The 19,983-nt window shown below is 36.7% G+C and overlaps 1 protein-coding gene and 1 pseudogene across 3 annotated transcripts in view; one reads left to right on the top strand and one right to left on the bottom strand.

The window, feature by feature from the left end:
- The window catches only part of ADGRV1 (adhesion G protein-coupled receptor V1), a 541,343-nt gene that overhangs the window by 166,254 nt on the left and 355,106 nt on the right, over positions 1 to 19,983 (top strand). For all 3 annotated transcript variants that reach the window (XM_032335763.1, XM_032335762.1, XM_032335765.1), the window contains 14 exons: positions 345 to 600; positions 2,171 to 2,373; positions 3,528 to 3,704; positions 4,182 to 4,364; positions 5,104 to 5,283; positions 9,187 to 9,351; positions 9,956 to 10,073; positions 11,868 to 11,991; positions 12,972 to 13,110; positions 13,288 to 13,473; positions 13,859 to 14,091; positions 16,868 to 17,016; positions 18,961 to 19,162; positions 19,679 to 19,898. In XM_032335763.1, coding sequence (XP_032191654.1) covers positions 345 to 600; positions 2,171 to 2,373; positions 3,528 to 3,704; positions 4,182 to 4,364; positions 5,104 to 5,283; positions 9,187 to 9,351; positions 9,956 to 10,073; positions 11,868 to 11,991; positions 12,972 to 13,110; positions 13,288 to 13,473; positions 13,859 to 14,091; positions 16,868 to 17,016; positions 18,961 to 19,162; positions 19,679 to 19,898 — 2,535 coding nt within the window. The remainder of the gene's footprint in view (positions 1 to 344; positions 601 to 2,170; positions 2,374 to 3,527; positions 3,705 to 4,181; positions 4,365 to 5,103; positions 5,284 to 9,186; positions 9,352 to 9,955; positions 10,074 to 11,867; positions 11,992 to 12,971; positions 13,111 to 13,287; positions 13,474 to 13,858; positions 14,092 to 16,867; positions 17,017 to 18,960; positions 19,163 to 19,678; positions 19,899 to 19,983) is intronic.
- Positions 15,026 to 16,703, bottom strand: LOC116585692 (annotated as a pseudogene).

The following is a 19,983-nucleotide window of genomic DNA, read 5'->3' as shown; positions in this document are numbered from 1 at the left end:
CTGATTTGTAGAATTATATTGTGTTGCTCCATTTCCTCTCTCATTACTTAAGTTGTGGTCAGTATTGAAAGAAAATTTTAATCTTTTGATGTTCTTTTTTTTTTTTTTTTAAGATTTTATTTATTTATTTGACAAACAGAGATCACAAGTAGGCAGAGAGGCAGGTAGAGAGAGAGGAGGACGCAGGCTCCCTGCCGGGCTCGATCCCAGGACCCTGAGATCATAACCTGAGCTGAAGGCAGAGGCTTTAGCCCACTGAGTCACCCACGCACCCCTCTTTTGATGTTCTTATTGCACAGTGATAATTACAAAATAAGTAAAATCTTCTTTCTTTAAAATTTTAGATTTCGTTTTCTGAAGGCCAGGCACTGTGTACAATCACTCTGACTGTTCTTGCTGATGATGTACCAGAGTTATCAGAGATTGTGAGCATAGCACTGGTTCGGATTACCACAGAAGGGGTAGAGGACCCATTAAAAGGTGCTGCCATTGATCAGAAAAGAAACAAATCTGTGATAACAATTCTGCCCAATGACTCACCTCATGGCTTGGTGGGTTGGCACCCTGAGTTTCTCTTCATTAGAGTCGCAGAGCCTAAAGGTAAGTGTTGTTAAATATTTTTCAGGTTCTAGTTTTATTGGGTAATTTAATTGTAATGTTTACTAGGAATATAAATCCCTTTTGTATATTTATATATTTTTTTTAGTTTGACAGATCATACTCAGTCATTTTTACTTTTTGTTTATTAAATTTTATGGTCATGTAATCACCCAGGAATAATGCTGTAAGAAATGCTTGTATTCTTTTGAGGTGTTATGGTCATAATAGAAATATTAATATTTTAGTAAGTCTTTGCAGTAAAGGGTGACAGGTTTTTATTTTACTTTCTCTTTGTTATCGTTTATTTATCTGTTCTCTTTCCCTTCTCAGATTCCTCTATGTATATTTTCATCAGTTATAGGCAACAATAAGCAACACAGTGAGTTGCATTTGGTACTCGGGGTATTAATTGTTAAGCCCAAAGCTATAATTTGAATAATTTTTCTGTGAAGTTTAAGTAACCCGTCCCTATTTTCTTTAAGCTTAGTGCTGAGATCTTTGCCTAAATAACTATTCATTTCAGCTTTAGGATTAATAGATTAAAGGCCATTTGACTTTTTTTGAACAAACATACTTGAGCATGTATGTATTTATTTAAAATACGCAATGTGAAGCCTCTGAAATTTTCAGACAGTAACATGACGTCTTTCAGAGACCATTCACTTAAATAGTTGATGGGGAAAATGGCATATAATTATGTACCTGGGCCTTTATATGTCTGTATATATGGGAAAAAAAGCCATAGACTTAAAATATGTTCATTTATTCATTCAACCAACATTTTGAAGCAGCTAGTAAGTGCCACAAATTGTGCTGTGTTTTCTGGAAACAAAGAGACACAGTCTTAGGTTATTAGAACCTCACAGACCAGTGGGGAAGATTGACAAGCATTTTTTTGGCCATTTATGTAGCAAATTTAAATTTAGATTTAAAAATCTAAAAACTAAAATTAAAAAATTGATGCTGTGACAGCCTTTGATCCTTGTGACAGACCTCAGTAAAAGAAAATTACTCTTCTAATGATTAAGTTATTAAATGACGACTTTGTGTAAGTTTTCATTTTTTAAAAGATTTTATGCATTTATTTATTTGAGAGAGAAAGAGTGCAGAGGGACAAGCAGACTCCGGTGCTGAATGTAGAGCCAGATGCATGGCTTGGTCACCACGACTGTGAGATCATGACCTGAGCTGAAACCCAGAGTCAGACGCTTAACCCACTGAACTGCCCAGGCGTCCCATATATTTTTATTTTCAAAATCTTCTTAGCATTTGTAATTAGCTGTCAATCTGCACATAAGTAGTTTCCTAAGATTTCCAGCAATTTTTGTTAAAGCTCATGTTATATATAAAGTAGGAGGGTGCTTTAGAGAACCTGAAGTGAGGATTTAGAACTGGGATATAATGTACTAAATACAGCACAACTTTGCAGACAGAGGGGAGCAAAGCACAAAATACTTCTTGGTTGGGGGAGTATACATTAGGATAGTGCAGAATATTTCACCTGAAATTCTTTGAATGGTTCAACTACAAATAGAAAATCTTGTTTACTTGAGGCATGTCTTTCTCACAGAGAACATCACCATTCTTCAGTTACCAATTGTTCGAAATAAAGGACTGTTTGGGGCCATTGGCATTCATTTGATAGCTAAACCCAATTTCTTATTGCATGTCGATAATCAAGCTACTGAGAATGAAGATTATGTGCTACAAGAAACAATAGTAATGATGAAAGAAAACATAAAAGAAACTTACATGAAAGTTGCCATTTTGTCGGTAAGTTTAAGCTGCAATGAATATGATATAAAATAAAGGAAATATACTTAAAGATAAAAACGTGATTAAAAAAAGAAAAATGTGATCCTCTTAGAGATAAAAATCTTTAAAAAGGTTGCTTTAATGTAAAATTGTGAATACTTTAACTGGAATATTGTTCGAATGACCTTTGAAGCCTTGAATTGGGATTTAGTGGGATCCACTGTTTTGTTGGTTAGTTTTAAACTAATGAATGAATAAATAAAATGCCCAAATTAATCTGGTTATTTTTATTGTTGGTTTGATAGGGCAGTATTTTCATGTCATGATAAAATTACTCAAATGAAGATTATGCTTCGGGGGGTTTAGATCTGGTTTTAGTGCTCTCTCATGATTATAAGGAGAAAAGTGTATATATGTAATGACTCATAAGAAAATGAGAGTAGTTAATAGTGTTATGTATAGTATTACATAATAACTAAACGTTGTATATATTACTATACTATATATGACTGTATTAAAATAAATATATCATAGATTATTTGGTAAAGATAATGTTGCCTAGTAACATTAGTGCTCCTAATAGTGGTATTAGCGATAGCGGATAATAGTGGCTTCTGGAAAGGACATTCTGGGAAAGACATGAGAGATGGAACAAAACAGAAGTTTCTTTTCCTGTTCATTATATATTTGTGTTACCTTTTGAAATTTTTTATTACCTATCCAGAAATAAGGTAACAGTTTTTAAGAAGTTAATTAAAATATAGGATAGTATCTAGATTTGTAAGTCTAGAGCTTTCACTTTTAAGACATATGTAGAATTTACCATTTCTTCTAAATTTAGGGGGTACTATATACATAAAACATATTGGATAGTATATGATCGTAATTGTGTGATGGATTTTTAAAAATTGTTTTACTTGCTAATGAGTATTTGGCTTTGATTAAAAACTTGCCAGTAAGCTTTGACTATCCCCTAAGAGTCTGAATTTGTCAGTGGGAATGTATTAAAATATAAACAGGAATCTTTCTTGTGTCTGTGAAAGAGCTACCCATTCCAGTGGGCTGTCCTTTATTTCTCACTGAAAAGTACTGGGTTTCCAAGGTCAACTCAGTATATTTTTAAAAATAGAACATAATCTCTCTCCTGTTCTCCCCTCTACCCCCCACTCCAGGATAATGTTCCCGAGTTGGAGGAAAGATTTATTGTCAACATCACTGATGTGTACCTGGTGAATTCTGACTTCTCCACAGTTCAGCCAAGTGTGCAGAGGCCTGGGATAGAAATTGTTGAGATAATGATTGAAGAAAATGATGATCCCAGAGGAATTTTTAAGTTTCATGTTACCACAGTGAGATAAACTTTAATGTATTTATAGTAATACAGAAGCTTCTACCTGCTGATTTGGCCAATGTCATATATTTTCCATAAAATAATTGGCTTTGCTTCTAGATATTTATTAAATACATGTCTTAAAGTTTGTCTTATAGACTTCTTAGTTCTCTTTTTATTAGACCGATGAATCAAGCAAGGTTATTTTCATTAAATTTAAACCACAGTGTTCTAGAGGTGCCTGTCTCAGTTAGAAGAGTGTGTCTCTTGATCTCAAGACCATAGATGTTGAGTGTAGAGATTACTTAAATGAATAAAGAAGTTTAAAAACTTTTTAAAAATGTAAGGATTCTGGACACCTATTATGTGTATTTATATCTGATACTGGTTTCTATTTTGAAGGGTGAAATAGAAGAAGAAATAATAAATTTAGAAAGTGATGACCTATATGAAGTTAGTTTTGTCTGGTGTTTTAACTTATGTTCTTTACTTAAAGGATATTGATGGAGTCATTACTGCCTATGAGGTGCCTCCACCCCTGAATGTTCTTCAGGTTCCTGTAGTCCGGCTGGCTGGAAGCTTTGGGGCGGTCAGTGTTTATTGGAAAGCAACAGTGGACACGGCTAGCCTGGAAGACTTTAAGCCATCTCATGGGATTCTTGAATTTGCAGATAAACAGGTATGCTAATCCTAAACATACTAGCTATTTTTGGTTATACCTCAAACATTTTATAGATATCCACCAAATGAATGTATATTAGTGACTGCTAAATGTATTATACTTTGTATATTAAGCCAAACAGAATTATTATTAGTTAACATGTTATGATCTATTAATGGACATAGGAAGAGAACACAAAGAGGCAAGATTTCTGAACTCCCCCACCTGATCCTATTTTAAGCAGAAGTTAAAGGAGGATAATAAATGACTTAGAAGTACCTAAGAATATTTTTAAAAGGGCCTGATGAACTTCAATATTTCTATGAACTTTAGGTTAATTTATTCTATTTCTTTTTTAAAAAAGATTTTGTTTATTTATGTAAGAGAGAGAGAGCAGGGGTTTCTGTTTGTGTAATTGTTATTACAGCCTATCTGGCATTTTAAATATTTTTATTCAAGAATCAGGCTTCACTGGTTTTTGTATACATAAATAACACTATATTTTATTACATATGTAATGTCCTTTATCTTGAAAATAATAGAACATAAATTTCTGACTTTGAAAAACTCTATAATTTTAAAATAGTATTATAAACATAACAGTACAGAATATACTTTTTTGTACTATGTTTCTGGTCAATAGGTTTATTTATATATGATCAAAAATTGCTATTATATCTTCCTTGCCGCTTATCCTCCCTTCCCCCTTCTTCTTTCTCTCCCTCCCTTTTCCCCTTCTTCCTTGTTTCTTTTGTAGGTTACTGCAGTGATAGAGATTACCATCATTGATGATGCTGAACTTGAACTCATGGAGACATTCAATATTTCCTTAGTCAGGGTGGCTGGAGGTGGCAGGCTGGGTGATGCTGTTGTGCTAACTGTTGTTATTCCACAAAATGATTCCCCATTTGGAGTATTTGGATTTGAAGAAAAGACTGTAAGTTACATATATGGGTAGGAGGGTGCCTTCCCTTGGGCTAATTTTTTTTTTTTTTTGTAATTTTTAGAAGAAAGCTGTCTTTCGTTTTTTTATTTTTTATTTTTTTTTTTTAAAGATTTTCAGTTATTTATTTGTCAGAGAGAGAGAGAGAGAGAGAGAGAGAGAGAGAGAACAGGCAGAGTGGCAGGCAGAGTCAGAGGGAGAGGCAGGCTCCCTGCGGGGCAAGGAGCCCGATGTGGGACTCGATCCCAGGACGCTGGGATCATGACCTGAGCCGAAGGCAGCTGCTTAACCAACTGAGCCACCCAGGCGCCCCTGTCTTTCGTTTTTTAAAAAACTGTTACCCCTCACTTACAATTCTCTGCTCAGGAGTCCTTAGAGTTGACTATTGAATTAATGGCTGGTCCTCTCATCTGTGTTTGACAGTGATGAGTATTCTTACATCAGGTAATTACAAGGGGGAACAAATTCTTTTTATTGGATGACATAGACCAAGAGCTTCTTTTTGTCCATACGTTCTGCTCTCAGCCTGCCTTGCTCCCAGACCCCCATCCTGATCACAAGGCAAGATTCTGTCATGGATCTAAGTATTACACCCTTCTGTTACTCTCTCTTGACTTATATTGAACAAAAAACCACATTCACCCCAGCTCAAGTGTTTCTATTTCTCCTTTCTTCTCTCTTCCTTCCCACTGGCTGTCTCCTTCCAAGACTTACAAGAGGGAAGCTGATTATTATTATCACTTTAACTGCAGAGGAAGAGAAAAAAAAAAAACTTAACCAATCATTTATGCTGCCAGATTGGGTGGCTAGTACAAATGACCTCTACATCTTAAATATAAAATGAATTGTTAAAACTATGTCATAATTATACACAATGATTTTATGTCATAATTTTTAAGACTATTTTTCAAAGGAAATTCCAAGATGAAATAATCATAAATACATGGAGGTAATTCCAATATACACAACTTTTCTGGCTCTATAGGTCACCATTCTCTTTATTTGATCACTTGTAGGTAATCAGTGATTCGTCATAGATCATTTTATATAATAAACAGTTTGTGCTAATTCTCATTGTCTTTATTGTTCTGTGGATACAAGGCTAGACCTACAGCTAGCCTGTTAGGGCTGGGCATCCCAGATGTTCCAGAATTTAAGTAAACACTAATAATTACCTAATGGCTTGATTATTGAAATTTCAATTTCATTAGAGAATGGGAAGCATAAAAGGGACAGGACACATTTCTGCTATAACCTAGTGAGGGTCTCTTGGGGAAGGAATAAGCAGAAGTGTTTGTAAGGACTGGTAGATTCACAGGAGAGTGGCTGTGAATGTTTGCTCAGCAAAATGGAAAGTCTGGGAAACATAAAACTATGAGTATAAAGAAGAGAGTTAGAACTATCCATTATATTATTCACTTGAGATACGGACATCATTAATATTTTGTTGTATTTCCAACAATACTTTTTTCTTTGTGTGTGTGAAAAGAAGTATTTTAATCTGTATAAATATATAATTTAATTTTTATAACGTGTCTCTGTTAGCTTTTGAGGTAGATAAAAGGTTCAGGATTTTGGTCAAATCTTCAATGGGAAAACCTTAAGATAATGTTGTTGCTTTTAACATGGTCACACTTCTGGACTCAGGCATTAGACTGTATATTTACAAGCTTCTCTCAGTGTCAGGGAAAATGAAGTTACATTGCTTTTCGTAAGTAAGTTTTCTTTATTCATTTTCTCTGAACTGCTGTCATCGACTTTAGTGCACTCTTGGTCTGGGAACTGATATCTTCTTCAACTTCAAATTAACTTCAAATTTCTAGTTTGTCTTGCAATGTCAAAGTGGTAAGAGTGAGCCTGTGTTATTTCTCATGAGCCTTGTGACGAGGACATGAGTTGCTATCTGTAAAGCTTGTGCTTTATACTCAGTAGGTGTCCGTCACTATTTTTAATCCTTGTAGTATCAGGAGAGCCTTGTTGCTCAGCCCTTTGTGGCTCTTTCTTCGATAGTCTGTTTCTTACTGCCAAAGGCTCTTGATAACACAGAATTTATCTTTTAACATGTATCTGAGATGCACAGTACTGTGCATACAGTGGACATTTTGTCAGCATTATCTGATGAAACATTAAGATTTGGAACCGTAGGATATTGAGGAAAGATTTTTAGTGTAAACCTGTCAAATGAATAAGCTGCTCCCAAGGGCAATATGGTAAGTATACCAAAGCACTGGCCCCAGCAGAGGCTCAAGAAATCTGCTTGGGACACCTCAACTCAAATGTCATTATCTGTGGAAGAAAAAAGGAAGGACTTATCTATGGATCCTGAGTTTATAGTGGATTTCTCCTATCTCACTTTGTTTGCTCCTTATTTATTATTTCTCTTCTCTGAGGAGGGGTATGAACAACACTGGGTGTGGAGTCAGAACATTTGAAGCAAAGAGGAGGCTCCTCTTCTCCAAATATGTGCATAGAGCTAGCCCCCAGATCCTTAGAGTTTCCGTGAGGCTTAAATGAGATAGAGTATATGTCAGAACTGACATATGATAGAAGCTCAATAAATATTAGTTGGTTCTAAATCTCTGCTCTTGGGCGCCTGAGTGGCTCAGTTGGTTAAACGACAGCCTTTGGCTCAAGTCATGATCCTGGAGTTCCGGAATCGAGTCCCACATTGCACTCTCAGCTCCATGGGGAGTCTGTTTCTCCCTCTGACCTTCTCCCCTCTCATGCTCTCTCTCTCTCAAATAAATAAATAAAATCTTTTTTTCTTTAAGTTTTTATTTATTCATTTGACAGACAGAGATCACCAGTGGGCAGAGAGGCAGGCAGAGAGAGAGGAGGAAGCAGGCTCCCTGCTGAGCAGAGAGCCTGATGCAAGGCTCGGTCCCAGGACCCCGAGATCACGACCTGAGCCGAAGGCAGAGGCTTTAACCCACTGAGCCACCCAGGCGCCCCAATAAATGGTATCTTTTAAAAAATAAAGATAAAAAAATAAATCTCTTTTCTTGGCATCAGCACAAAATCTCATGGGGGAAAAAACAGAAAACAACAGCTTTGTATTAGATATTTAATTGTCTGTCTGTCTTAAAAATGGAGAGCATTGCATTATATTTTTATATTTACATAACAGGTAGACATTATAGGCTCAGTTTGGACTTTGCTTCAGAGTCAGTATATGCAATTCAGTTGAACAAATTCTCTTAATAAGGATCTTGTGTAGAAACTAAATGGTACAGGTAAATCAAAGTGTTGAATGTTTTTCTTTAAGTCGGGTTAATAAAACCTCTTTTAAATTGGACTTACTAAAATTGGCCAACTGCAGATAATTAGGAGGGCACTTCTGGCCTGTATTACGTGGGGAGCCTGACTACCATTAACTAAGAACTCCTAAATCCTACATCCTTAACATAATAAGTGTTTATTTCTTCTTCGTGTAAGAGTCCTACACCTGTGTTCCTGGTGGGGTCTTATGGACACCTCATCTCCATCTGACATTTCAGGTACCAGACTCTTTCCTTTTCCCATTCTATCCTCCTCTGGGTCCTGGAGTCCTCACTAGTCACCCAGAAAATGGGAAAACATGGAATGTGGAATGTTCTGTGGGAAGTTGATGGCCAGACTGTGAGGAGCATACTTCATTTCCCATATGGTCTGCTGGCCAGAATTCAGTCACATGCTCCACCTAATTACAAGAGAGCCCAGGAAATGCCAAGTAGCAGAGTGTCTCGGACAAAAAGGAAATAGGGTTTGGCGAAACATTTTTTTTTTTTTCTGCCACATGATCGTACCATGAACAGAGAGTTCTAAACTGAAAAGTAGATGTTATAAATAGCAATAAGATTGTTTTTCTTGCTTCATTTCCCCCCCCCGCCCCACCTAACTTTGTTGTCTTTCTTTTAGGTAATGGTTGATGAATCTCTTTTGTCTGATGACCCTGATTCATATGTGACATTGACGGTTGTCCGGTCCCCAGGAGGAAAAGGGGCTGTTCGGCTTCAGTGGACCCTAGATGAGACAGCTAAAAATGATCTCAGGCCTTTGAATGGGACGCTTCTTTTTGATGAGGTATAGTCAGTGTCAGGACTCCTACAGTTTTACTCGAACTTGTGTTTGTTTTTTTCCCATAGTATTGCTTATGAATTCACATGATGGTATTTATGATGTATCTGGAATCTTTTTAAAATCATATGCACTTTGGAGGACATTGACACACACACACACACACACACACACACACACACCCTAGAAATCTGAAATCAAATTTAATTTAGACACTGCCTCCATCCCACCATGAAAACTACTCTTCTCTCAACATTTTCTCTCCAATTAAGGACAAAAACCAGTCAACCAAGCTAGACATCTGGATGTCATCCCCATTTTTACTTCCTTTGTAACACTTATCTATATTTGATCACTGGGTTTGGTCACATTTTAGACAATTTAGAGGTCATGTTAATCCCCCCCCCTTTTTTCCTATTAAAAATTTAAATGGGATTTATGGTCAGAGCTAAATTTTATATAGTAATTCTTCCAGAAGCAGCTCATAATTCTAAGGTACAAAAAGGACACACTTTAAAAATGCTTATAGACATAAACATTATTCCACTAATGAGGACACCCAAAATTTGGCTCAATCTGGAAAACGTTTTATTCCTCTCATTTGATGTAGACAGAGTCTCAGAAGACCATTGTACTGCGCACACTTCGTGATACTGTGTTGGAAGAGAACAAGCATTTCACCATTCAGTTGATATCAATTGATGAGGTAGAAATATCTCCAGTGAAAGGTAAGAGAAATTCACATTTTTGGGTCTTAAAAAGTAGATACTCAGAAAAATACAACCAAGTAACCAATACTCACAAACTTAAGTTTTATAATTCCTAAAATGTTTGCTAAAACATAAAGATGTCATTTCACATCTGTACTACAGCCAAAAAGATTTTTAAAACTAAAATTCTAATACCTGATATTGATAAAGTTGTATGTCAGAGATTTCACAATACTTAGCTCTGTGATTTTTTAAAAAGATGTTTATTGTAGTGATGCTTATAAAATAAAATATGGAAGCTTCCTAAATGGTCCAGCAATAGGAGACCTGTTAAATATGAGAGAATACCATGTAAGTGTTCGAAAGGATATAGCAGAAAAAGCCTTAATTACATTAAAACTTAAAAACAATTACATGGGTAACCGCTGTGTTATGGCAGACTTCATAACATGTTCAAGGTCATCCCATTTTTGTCATGTGCTCATTACAAGTGTGTGGAATTATTTACTTGAAATGTTGATAGTGGGTTTTAATTACCTACATTTTCTACACATATTTGTAATGGTCACATATTACTTTTACAATAAAATATTATTTTAAAACCTAGATATTGCATGTTTTTAAGCCTACTATGTGTATTTTCATTTGAAAGTGATTACTTCAATGTTTTGCTATTTCAGAAACAGACATTGTAATTCTTCTTTGCCTATAGCCCATATGCAAATTTGTTTCTTAGATCTGGAGAGAAAGAATTAATGTTTCTAAAGCAGTTGCATTGTGCTATGTGTTAATAGTAACGTAAAAAAAAAATGGCCCAGCCACTTTGATAGGATAGCTTAGTGACTGTCACATGCCTTTCTTTGCCATCAAGAACTCCATTGTATGTGAAAGTCTGTGGCCAAAAAAGCAGAATTCTGTGGCCAAAAAGATTGTTAAAATTAAAGGAATATCACGTGCATACCTAAGCTAGTTGGTTTTTTTGCATTTTTATCTAGAGTACTTTCCAACAAATCATATGATTGTACCATATTCTTCCACACATCTTACGTTAGCTCAGTTGTTAGCACCCTGTTAAATGTCAGGATTGATGACATACAGACTAACTAGACCTAAGAATAAGAATATACTAGTGATTCAGGGTGAGTCATATATCAATAAAAAACTTCGTAATATATTTCAGACTGTGACATACTTGGACATGACAAACCACTTTTGGTTTTATTAATCCATGCCATAGAAGTGAGACTATGGTAATTTGTCCCTTGTTTGATGAAACCGCAATAAGAGCTTCTGGAAATGATTTTCTTCAAGTTACTGCTAAATTATAATATGAATACTCACATTATTTGATATGGTTTTCTTACCATTGATATTTGACACATTTTTATAGATGCTTATAAGCAATAATGGATCAGAAAATTAAAAAGTATCCAGGAATTCTTGTTTTTGCCACCTAGCCAGTTGTAGTGAACTGCCTGCAAAATGGTTACTGCAGAAGTGAATTAATGCAAATGGTAGGAGAGTACTCACTTACCATGGGAGTGAGAGTGGAATTATTATCCACTTTCTTCTGCACCCTTTCATTAAAATATGATCTAGGGCAAGTTATTTGCCTCAATGTCTTGAGTGCCTCAGTATGCTTAAATAATTTCATTGGTAAAATGAAGATAATGTTAGTATCTAATTTACATGATTGTCATGGCAATTAATTCATAAGATTTGTATACATGGAGTGCTGAGAATTTTGCCAGGCTTATACTAAGTGAATACATGTGTTTGCTACATACGTGTTATGTATCAACTTCAACTTAGGTAGCGCCTCAATAATCATTCAGGGAGAAAAGGGAACATCAGGAGAAGTTGGGATAGCTCCATCATCTAGGCATGTGCTCATTGGAGAACCCTCAGGAAAGTATAATGGTACTGCTATCATCAGGTAAGGTGTCATGATTTTTCCCCCTCCTCAGGTGGAGATTTTGAAGTTTTATTTAAATCACTAGCATTTTTATGCCATAAGTGCATTTTCCTCATTACATACATATTTCTCGAGCATCATCATTTTATGTATTACTAACATTCTGTGAAAAGTAGATAAAATTTTTGGCAAAAACTGAAGCCATTTCTTGACGTGTCTTGAAGTTAGATTATGAAGAATGTCTAGGAAAAGTTCCTTCAACAAAAATATATTGATCACGCAGTGGTGTATTGACCTCTCTTGACATTAGATCATGATTGTTTCTTGGGTGATTTGTACAACCCATGATGAGAAAAATACCTTGAGTTAATTCCAGGAGAGCTGATGCTTTTGGCCCCATTCTGTCGCTAATCATGTAAAATAAGAGAGTTACTTCATCTCTGTAAGCTTCTGTCTTAGTTACAGAATCATTCCTTTGAAAATCCTCTGGCTCAAACATTTTATGATTCTAAGCATTTTAAAATTAGGGCCTACTATATAACGAAGTAGTATGATCATAGGCAATCTTGTTTAATACAAAGTTTCTCATGACTGGTAGGACAACTGTCAGTGAAGTAACTGAATTTGAGTTAATATTTTATCTTTCTGGTAGTTTTCCTTTAGTGTTGCTTGTAAGTGCTATTTTTTAGAGAACTGTGTTAAGCCATTCATTTTTTGTACCCTTGTGTATTAAGTGAACTCTGTAAATACTTTCTTTTAAATCCCTTCAAGTGTTCCCCTTCTAATGTGTAGGTTTTGCTAGTATTGTCAAGCAGATTTACATACGCTCAGTACTTTGAGTGGTACTATCCTGGAATCATAAAACTTGCTTTTGATTGGATAGATAAGGATCTATAATGCATACTGTTCTTGAAATAAATGAAAATTGTTGAAAGACACAAAAAATATTTAGGAAAGATTACTTCAACAAAATGTACTGATTATACATTTATGTAACATAGCCTCGTTCGTGGCCCGGCGATTTGGGGGGAGGTCACCGTGTACTGGAGGATATTCCCCCCTTCTGTGGGAGAATTTGCTGAAATGTCAGGAAAACTGACAATGCGAGATGGACAGTCTGCAGCAGTTGTAATAATACAGGTAGCAATACGACTGGTTTCTGTTATGCTCCGTGGTGTGTGTGTGTGTGTGTGTGTGTGAAAGAGGGGTCGGGTGGTCGGAGTGGTGGTATCCCTGAGTTTGTTGTTGTTGTGGACAGGAGTGGTGTTTTTCTTTAAACGTTAGAACCTACTGTTGATGGCTCTTTTTGTCCTCTAGGCTTTGAATGATGACATTCCTGAGGAGAAGAGCTCCTATGAGTTTCAGCTTATTGGAATCAGTGAGGGGGGGTTGCTGAGTGGATCCAGCAGCACTGCCAACATCACCATGGTGGCCAGTGACTTTCCCTATGGCCGATTCTCCTTCTCACAGGAGCAACTTCGAGTGTCGGAAGAAGCCCGAAGGGTAAAGTATAAAATGCTTAAAATCTTAGACATCACTTTTGGTTTTTATTTTGTGCGTGATCTTTTTTTTTTTTTTTTTTTTTTTTTTTGCAAACAGGAGTTTTTTTGCAAAGCTGGCTTAACCTTTAAATATTAAGACTTCATGTAGCAAGATATATTGTGGGTCATCTTTAAAATGTGTTTCCTGGTTCATACTCCAGAGTTTTCACAAATTGATTAATTTGCTACTAACACCATTATTTTAACATATATTTTATAAACTTTTATAGATTCTACATAAACATAACCCTAGTAAACCTAGAATCTTTAGTTAGAAACCATAAAAAATTAGGTATGAGCTGGTGGATTAGACACCCAAGTCAGATAAAAACTGCTTCTTGGCTTAGGTGAATATCACCGTCGTCCGTTCAGGGGGATCATCTGGCCGCGTGAGACTCTGGTATGAGACCGTGAGTGGGACAGCGGAGGCAGGCTTGGACTTTATCCCTGCAGCGGGGGAGCTCCTCTTTGAAGCCAGGGAGATGGCGAGAAGTGTGCACATTGAAATACTTGACGATGGTCTTCCTGAAGGACCAGAGGAATTTTCCCTAGTAATTACAAAGGTGGAACTCCTGGGAAGGTAAAGTTTTAAAAAAGAAAATTAGACAAAAGAAAATAGAGAATGTGTTGTAGAGGGATTAATACTGAACTTGCTGTCTTTCAGATTTATGTGAGAGTGGGACAGGGCATAGCAGGGAAATTATGACCAAGATTAACTGTCACTTGTGCCAAGTTCTAAAATACCAGTTTTTGCTCCAAGTTGAAAGTGTGTTATTTTTATTTGAGAATTCACTCTGGGTAGTCAGAGAATGGAACATGGTATGAGCTTGTAAGCATTAGGTAAGGAAATGGAGGTCGCAGGTCAGCTGGTGCAATGGAATTTACTTTGCCTTTCCTCTTTCTCTACACCTGAGGGCTGAGTGAGAAGTTTCTTTCCTTGGTATCCCTGTTGTCTTCTGTGGGAAAATGAGGTAGACTTGTCAAGTGGGGAAAAGTAGGAGTCAAAGATAGTCGGTTGTAACCATGTACCACGTTTTTATTAAAGATAAGATTTAACCATATTGAGGCTGTCTTGTTCCCTGACTTAGTGGGAGCAGACTTGATCCACACTGGTGGGAAGCACCTGAAGCCTGCTGAAATACCCACAAATTGAGTAGCCCAGGAGCACCTCTGCTCTGACAGATGACACAAAACCCTCAACCAGAATCATGTTGGCATTTATATCAGTCTTAAAGGAATTTTTCTGGTTCATGAAAATGGTTTTGCATCTGTTATATGAATGCTATGTTTTAAAAGCTTTTTCTAACTAAAATATTTCACTGAGTGACTTTGGTAAGATGTATGTCAGTCCCATGTGGAAGAAATACTGTGGGTTTGTGTATACTTCAAATCTTAATTTTCCTAGAAATGATTCTGTTCCTAGCAATTGGCATGAATTTTCTTTTCTTTTTCTTTTTTTTAACCTGGAAAATAACTGTATTTTCTTTGGGAGTGTGGCAGATGTCTAACTATTCTCAGAACTCCTGGAATTGCTTGTTGGGGTCAGTGGCCTTCATGGCTTTGAGCACGTTGAAGCTTACAGTTTTGCTCAGGGGTCAGCATTTCCCACCGTGACAATGTCATTGATCTGGAGCTCCCTGAAGCAGGAGAACAGGTGCACAGACATGTTCTTGTGGCGTTTCTCAAAGCAGGTGTACTTTTGGGTGTAGTGGAGGTTGTCTCAGTGGATGAGTGCCCTCTGCATCTTTTTCTTGGTCACCACGCCAGATAGAATGCACCCTCAAACGGAGACATGACCAGTGAAGGGGCATTTCTTGTCAATATAGGTGCCCTCTGTGGCTTTTCTTGGGCATCCTGAAACTCAGACCGATGTTTTGGTAGTCTTGTGGGAATGTCTCCTCACCAGCTTCTCCAAGCAGGACCCTCTTCTTATTTTGAAAGATGGTTGGCTGTTTTGGTGGGCGTCCTCCATCAGAATGTCCCAGCCACCTGAGAAGAGGAGAACTGGCAGTAGGAATGAATTTGCACTTATATTAAATGTGTTAAAATTGGAGGTGGTCATTGACTATTTTAATGAAGTAAGTGAAATTTATTCATTAGCCCGTTAAGTGTAAGATAACATCCATGTTACTGACTAATTAGGACTTGGAGATTTTGCCCTCTTTCTTTTTAAAAGAAAAAAAAAAAGCAATTCCTACATAAGCTTAATTCTGAGAAAACAAGTTTTTCCTTCTAGGTAAATTTCTAAGTTTCCTTTAACTTGAAAAAGGAAAGCAGTATAATCTCATTTTGCCTAGTTGCTAGAAAATTCACTGCATTGGTATGAAGGTAATCAGCTAAGCTACAATCCATCTCAGACAACTATTAACAGTTTTGGTTTTTTTAAAGATTTTACTTATTTGTTTGTCAGAGAGAGAGAACACAAGCAGGGGCACCAACAGGCAGAGGGAGAAGCAGGTTCCCCACTGAGCAAGGAGCCCGATGTGGGACTCGATCCCAGGATCCTGGGTGGGATCATGACCTGAGCAGAAGGCAGACGCTTAACCGACTGAGCCGCTCAGGCATCCAACATTTATCTTATCATTTAATATTTTTAATCCCTTGTTTTCTAATTTTGCCTTATATATAACCTGACTTTAACCTTTTGAAATTATGTAGCCTAAAAATACCAGGTAAAGAGAATTTGAGAATTGAAGAAAAGACTAAGATGGTTTACTGCCATTTTTTAGCTTCAGGAATTAAAGTGATATGAAACTCTGAAAGATAAAAGGTTTCTTCAGTGGGAATCATATCAATCCAAAAAAGTGACTTCCTTAGCTGAAATACATCTAGCTGAGTAAATCATCATCTGTATTAAGGACTAGAGACATTGATTGTAATCGGGGTTCACAGAAATATTTCCTTGTAGCTTGAAATTTCAGTAGTGGCATGACACCTGCTTTTTCTTTAAAGTAACCCTTTCAGCCTGTCCCTGAGTGCACTGCAGATCTGCCTGAAGCCCCTGCCTCAGCCCCTCACCATCAGATGAGTTTATCAGTGCATTCCTAGCCCAGAGGTTCATCTTACAACTTATCGCCAATTTCCTGATAGTCGTATTATCTTCCCATTGCCGAAGTTTAATAACTTTTTATTGGTTTTGGTTTCATACAGGCAGTAATAATTGTGAGCCGCACAGAAGTCTATTTCAGACATCATTTCAGGAAAAAAGAGAGTATTTTAGTGTTGGGGATCTTTCAAGGTATTAAAATGCTTAATAGGACTAAGTTGTAGGAGCTAAGAGGACCCTTCAGCTCATGCTCACCAATTATGTACTCATTTTCTTTTCTTTTGTTATTATTTTCTCATGACTTTGCAAGAGGGTATGATTTTACCATCCGAGAAAATGGTCTTCAGTTAGATCAACCTCCTGAAATAGGAAACATCTCCATTGTCCGAATCATAATAACGAAAAATGATAATGCAGAGGGTGTCATTGAATTTGACCCAAGGTATACTGCCTTTGAAGGTAAGTTCGGCAGTCTTATAAATTTACCACTACTTTCTGAGTTACAGAGTAACTGAGCATGACTCTGTCAGTTTGAATTTCCATGTATAAATGTTCTCAGCTTGCTCTATGTATGTGCACGCATGTGTGGGTGTATACATGTGTAGGTACATACATGGACACCTTCTTATGTATTTACATTAGCCTTTATATATTTATATGTTTATTTTTTAAATCTGTTTTGTGTTACCTTTGAGCAGTATTAAATCCCACTCGTGTATGGCAAAGCTGCATGGTAAGGAACAAGACTTATGCCCATATTCCCTCCTGGGGAAAAAGAGGTGGCTGCTTTTTGGATTTTATTCAAAGGCACATGCCTTTCAAAATAAACATGTTTATCTTCTTGCTGCAATTAATTTATTGACCTCATTGCCTCTATCAAATTCATTGGTTATCTAGCCATTTAAAAAAAAATTTTATTTATTTATTTGACAGATCACAAGTAGGCAGAGAGGCAGGCAGAGAGAGAGGGGGAAGCAGGCTCCCCGCTGAGCAGAGGACCTGATGTGGGGCTCGATCCTAGGATCCTGAGATCAGGACCTGAGCGGAAGGCAGAGGCTTAACCCACTGAACCACCCAGGCCCCCCTATCTAGCCATTTTTAAAGTTCATCAGAAATTACTTTGGAGGGGCGCCTGGGTGGCTCGGTCGGTTAAGCGTCTGTCTTTGGCTCAGGTTATGATCCCAGGGTCCTGGGATTGAGCTCTGTATCAGGCTCCCTACTCAGAGGGGAGTCTGTTTTTCCCTCTCCTCTGCCTCCTCATGTGCTCTCTCTTTCTCTCTCTTACTTTCCCTCTCAAATACATAAATAAATAAACTCTTCAAAAAAAAAAAAGAAATCATTTTGGAATTGATTAATATTGACTTTGTGAGTAAAGTCATGGAAGACACCACTGTTTTGTGAACCTCAGCTAGTAAAAGTCATGCTGCATTTTTAATACCAAGTGATATATAAAGGACTTAGAATTTTTTTTTTTTTTTCTGTCCACTGATTTCTGTTTGATTCATTATCTTTGGGGAAATTTAGAGCAATTCATATTTATAATGACAATGTAAATTCAGTATTATTTAGTCATGGCTACTATGAACTGTTGGCTAAGATAAGCATAGCTAATGCAAACTCTATTAAATGATATTTTTATTTACAGAGGTTAAATAACGAGAGCAAAATAAATTTTTCAAAACAATTTTTAGTTGAAATTAAACATCGAGAATACATTTTCAGATTCTCAAATAAATTTCATAGGAACTTAAAATGTAATAAAATTGTATTTTTATCTGAACTTTTAAAAAGCGTTCGTATAATTAACATGAACTTCAATTGTTTATACTATGTGTTCCACTAAATGTAGAAGCAATTCAGAATACTTTGCTTTGAGTACACATATTTTAAGAATATTTCATGTTCATCTTGCATTGCTTTAGTAAGCAAGGATCATTTATTTCTACATAGCACACAGAGGGAGAAAACCTATGCTAATAATTAAATAGATTGTTTCAATTCTAACTTACATCGTTCACTATAGTTTTCAGTTTATAACAAACTATATTTCTCATAAAAATAAGTCTTGAATTTTTCACTAATTTTTAAAAAGATTTATTTATTTGAGAGAGAGAGCGAGAGAGCGCGTGTACCTGGACTTGGAGGGAGAGGGGCAGAGAGAGAGAGAGGGAATATCAAGAAGACTTCCCACTGAGCAGAGAGCCTGACACAGGGATCAATCAATTTAACTGACTGAGCCACTCAAGTGCCCCCTAGTATTTTTTTAAATTTATAAAAATTATGTTAAAAAATAAGAGCTTGCATTGTCCTGTTATATTTAATTGCTATTTTTAATTTGACCGACTCTTATAAAAACTAGTTGCTTTGTCTGGGATACCAATTAATTGCACATTCCTGCTACAGTGGAGGAAGATGTTGGAATGATCACGATTCCGGTGGTGAGGCTGGGAGGAACTTACGGCCGTGTGACTGCTGATTTCATCTCTCAGAGCTCCTCTGCAGTTGCTGGTGGTGTCGATTATATGCTGCATGGCAGCTCGGTCACCTTTCAGCATGGGCAGAACTTAAGTTTTATAAATGTGTCCATCATTGATGACAATGAAAGGTAATACTATTTAGTAACGTCAGAAATAATGTAGTCATATGTAAAGCATGATTACTATGTTCCAATCCTTACGCTTTGCACTGATAATAGAATTTTAGATTATATATATGCCGATTGAGAAACAAGTGAAAAACTTTGGGGGCTGCTGGAGTAGGAAAGAAGGGATTGGGAGACAATTGGGATTTTGTGTGTCACTTTTTCATATACAGGGAAATAATAATTTTTGCTCTCTTATATTTGAAAAGTCTAATCAGAATGTAGAAACATCTTGCAATTCACTTCCTTAATGCGTTAAGCAATTCAAAAGAAAGGAAGAAAGTCTAGTAACTATTGCAGGTTATATAATATTGAAGTTGATCATTCATGCTTTTAGCTGAGCACCCTCTTCTTACCACTTGGTGTATGAATGCTGTGCCTTGAATATGTATGACCAATTTGGAAAATGACTAGTTATTTGGATCTTAGAAGCATTTTAATATGTTTAGACTCACAGAATTGCTCCTTCTCGCTATGCAGTGAATTTGCAGAACCCATTGAAATTTTGCTTGTTGGAGCTACTGGCGGAGCGGTCCTTGGGCGCCACCTAGTGAGCAGAATCACAATTGCCAAGAGCGACTCTCCCTTTGGCGTTCTAAGATTTCTTAATCAAAGCAAAATTTCTGTTCCTAATCCCAATTCCACAATGATTTTATCCTTGTTGCTGGAGCGGACTGGAGGTCTTGTAGGAGAAATTCAGGTAGAGTTATTCTTCTCATGGTTTTAAAAATAATTTTGGGGGCTCCTGGGTGGCTCAGTGGGTTAAAGCCTCTGCCTTTGGCTCA

The sequence above is a fragment of the Mustela erminea genome, chromosome 3 (assembly GCF_009829155.1).
Source record: "Mustela erminea isolate mMusErm1 chromosome 3, mMusErm1.Pri, whole genome shotgun sequence".
In the NCBI taxonomy this organism is placed as follows: Eukaryota; Metazoa; Chordata; class Mammalia; order Carnivora; family Mustelidae; genus Mustela; species Mustela erminea.
Note: the sequence above shows the minus strand (reverse complement) of the source record. Positions and strands in the feature narration are given on the sequence as shown.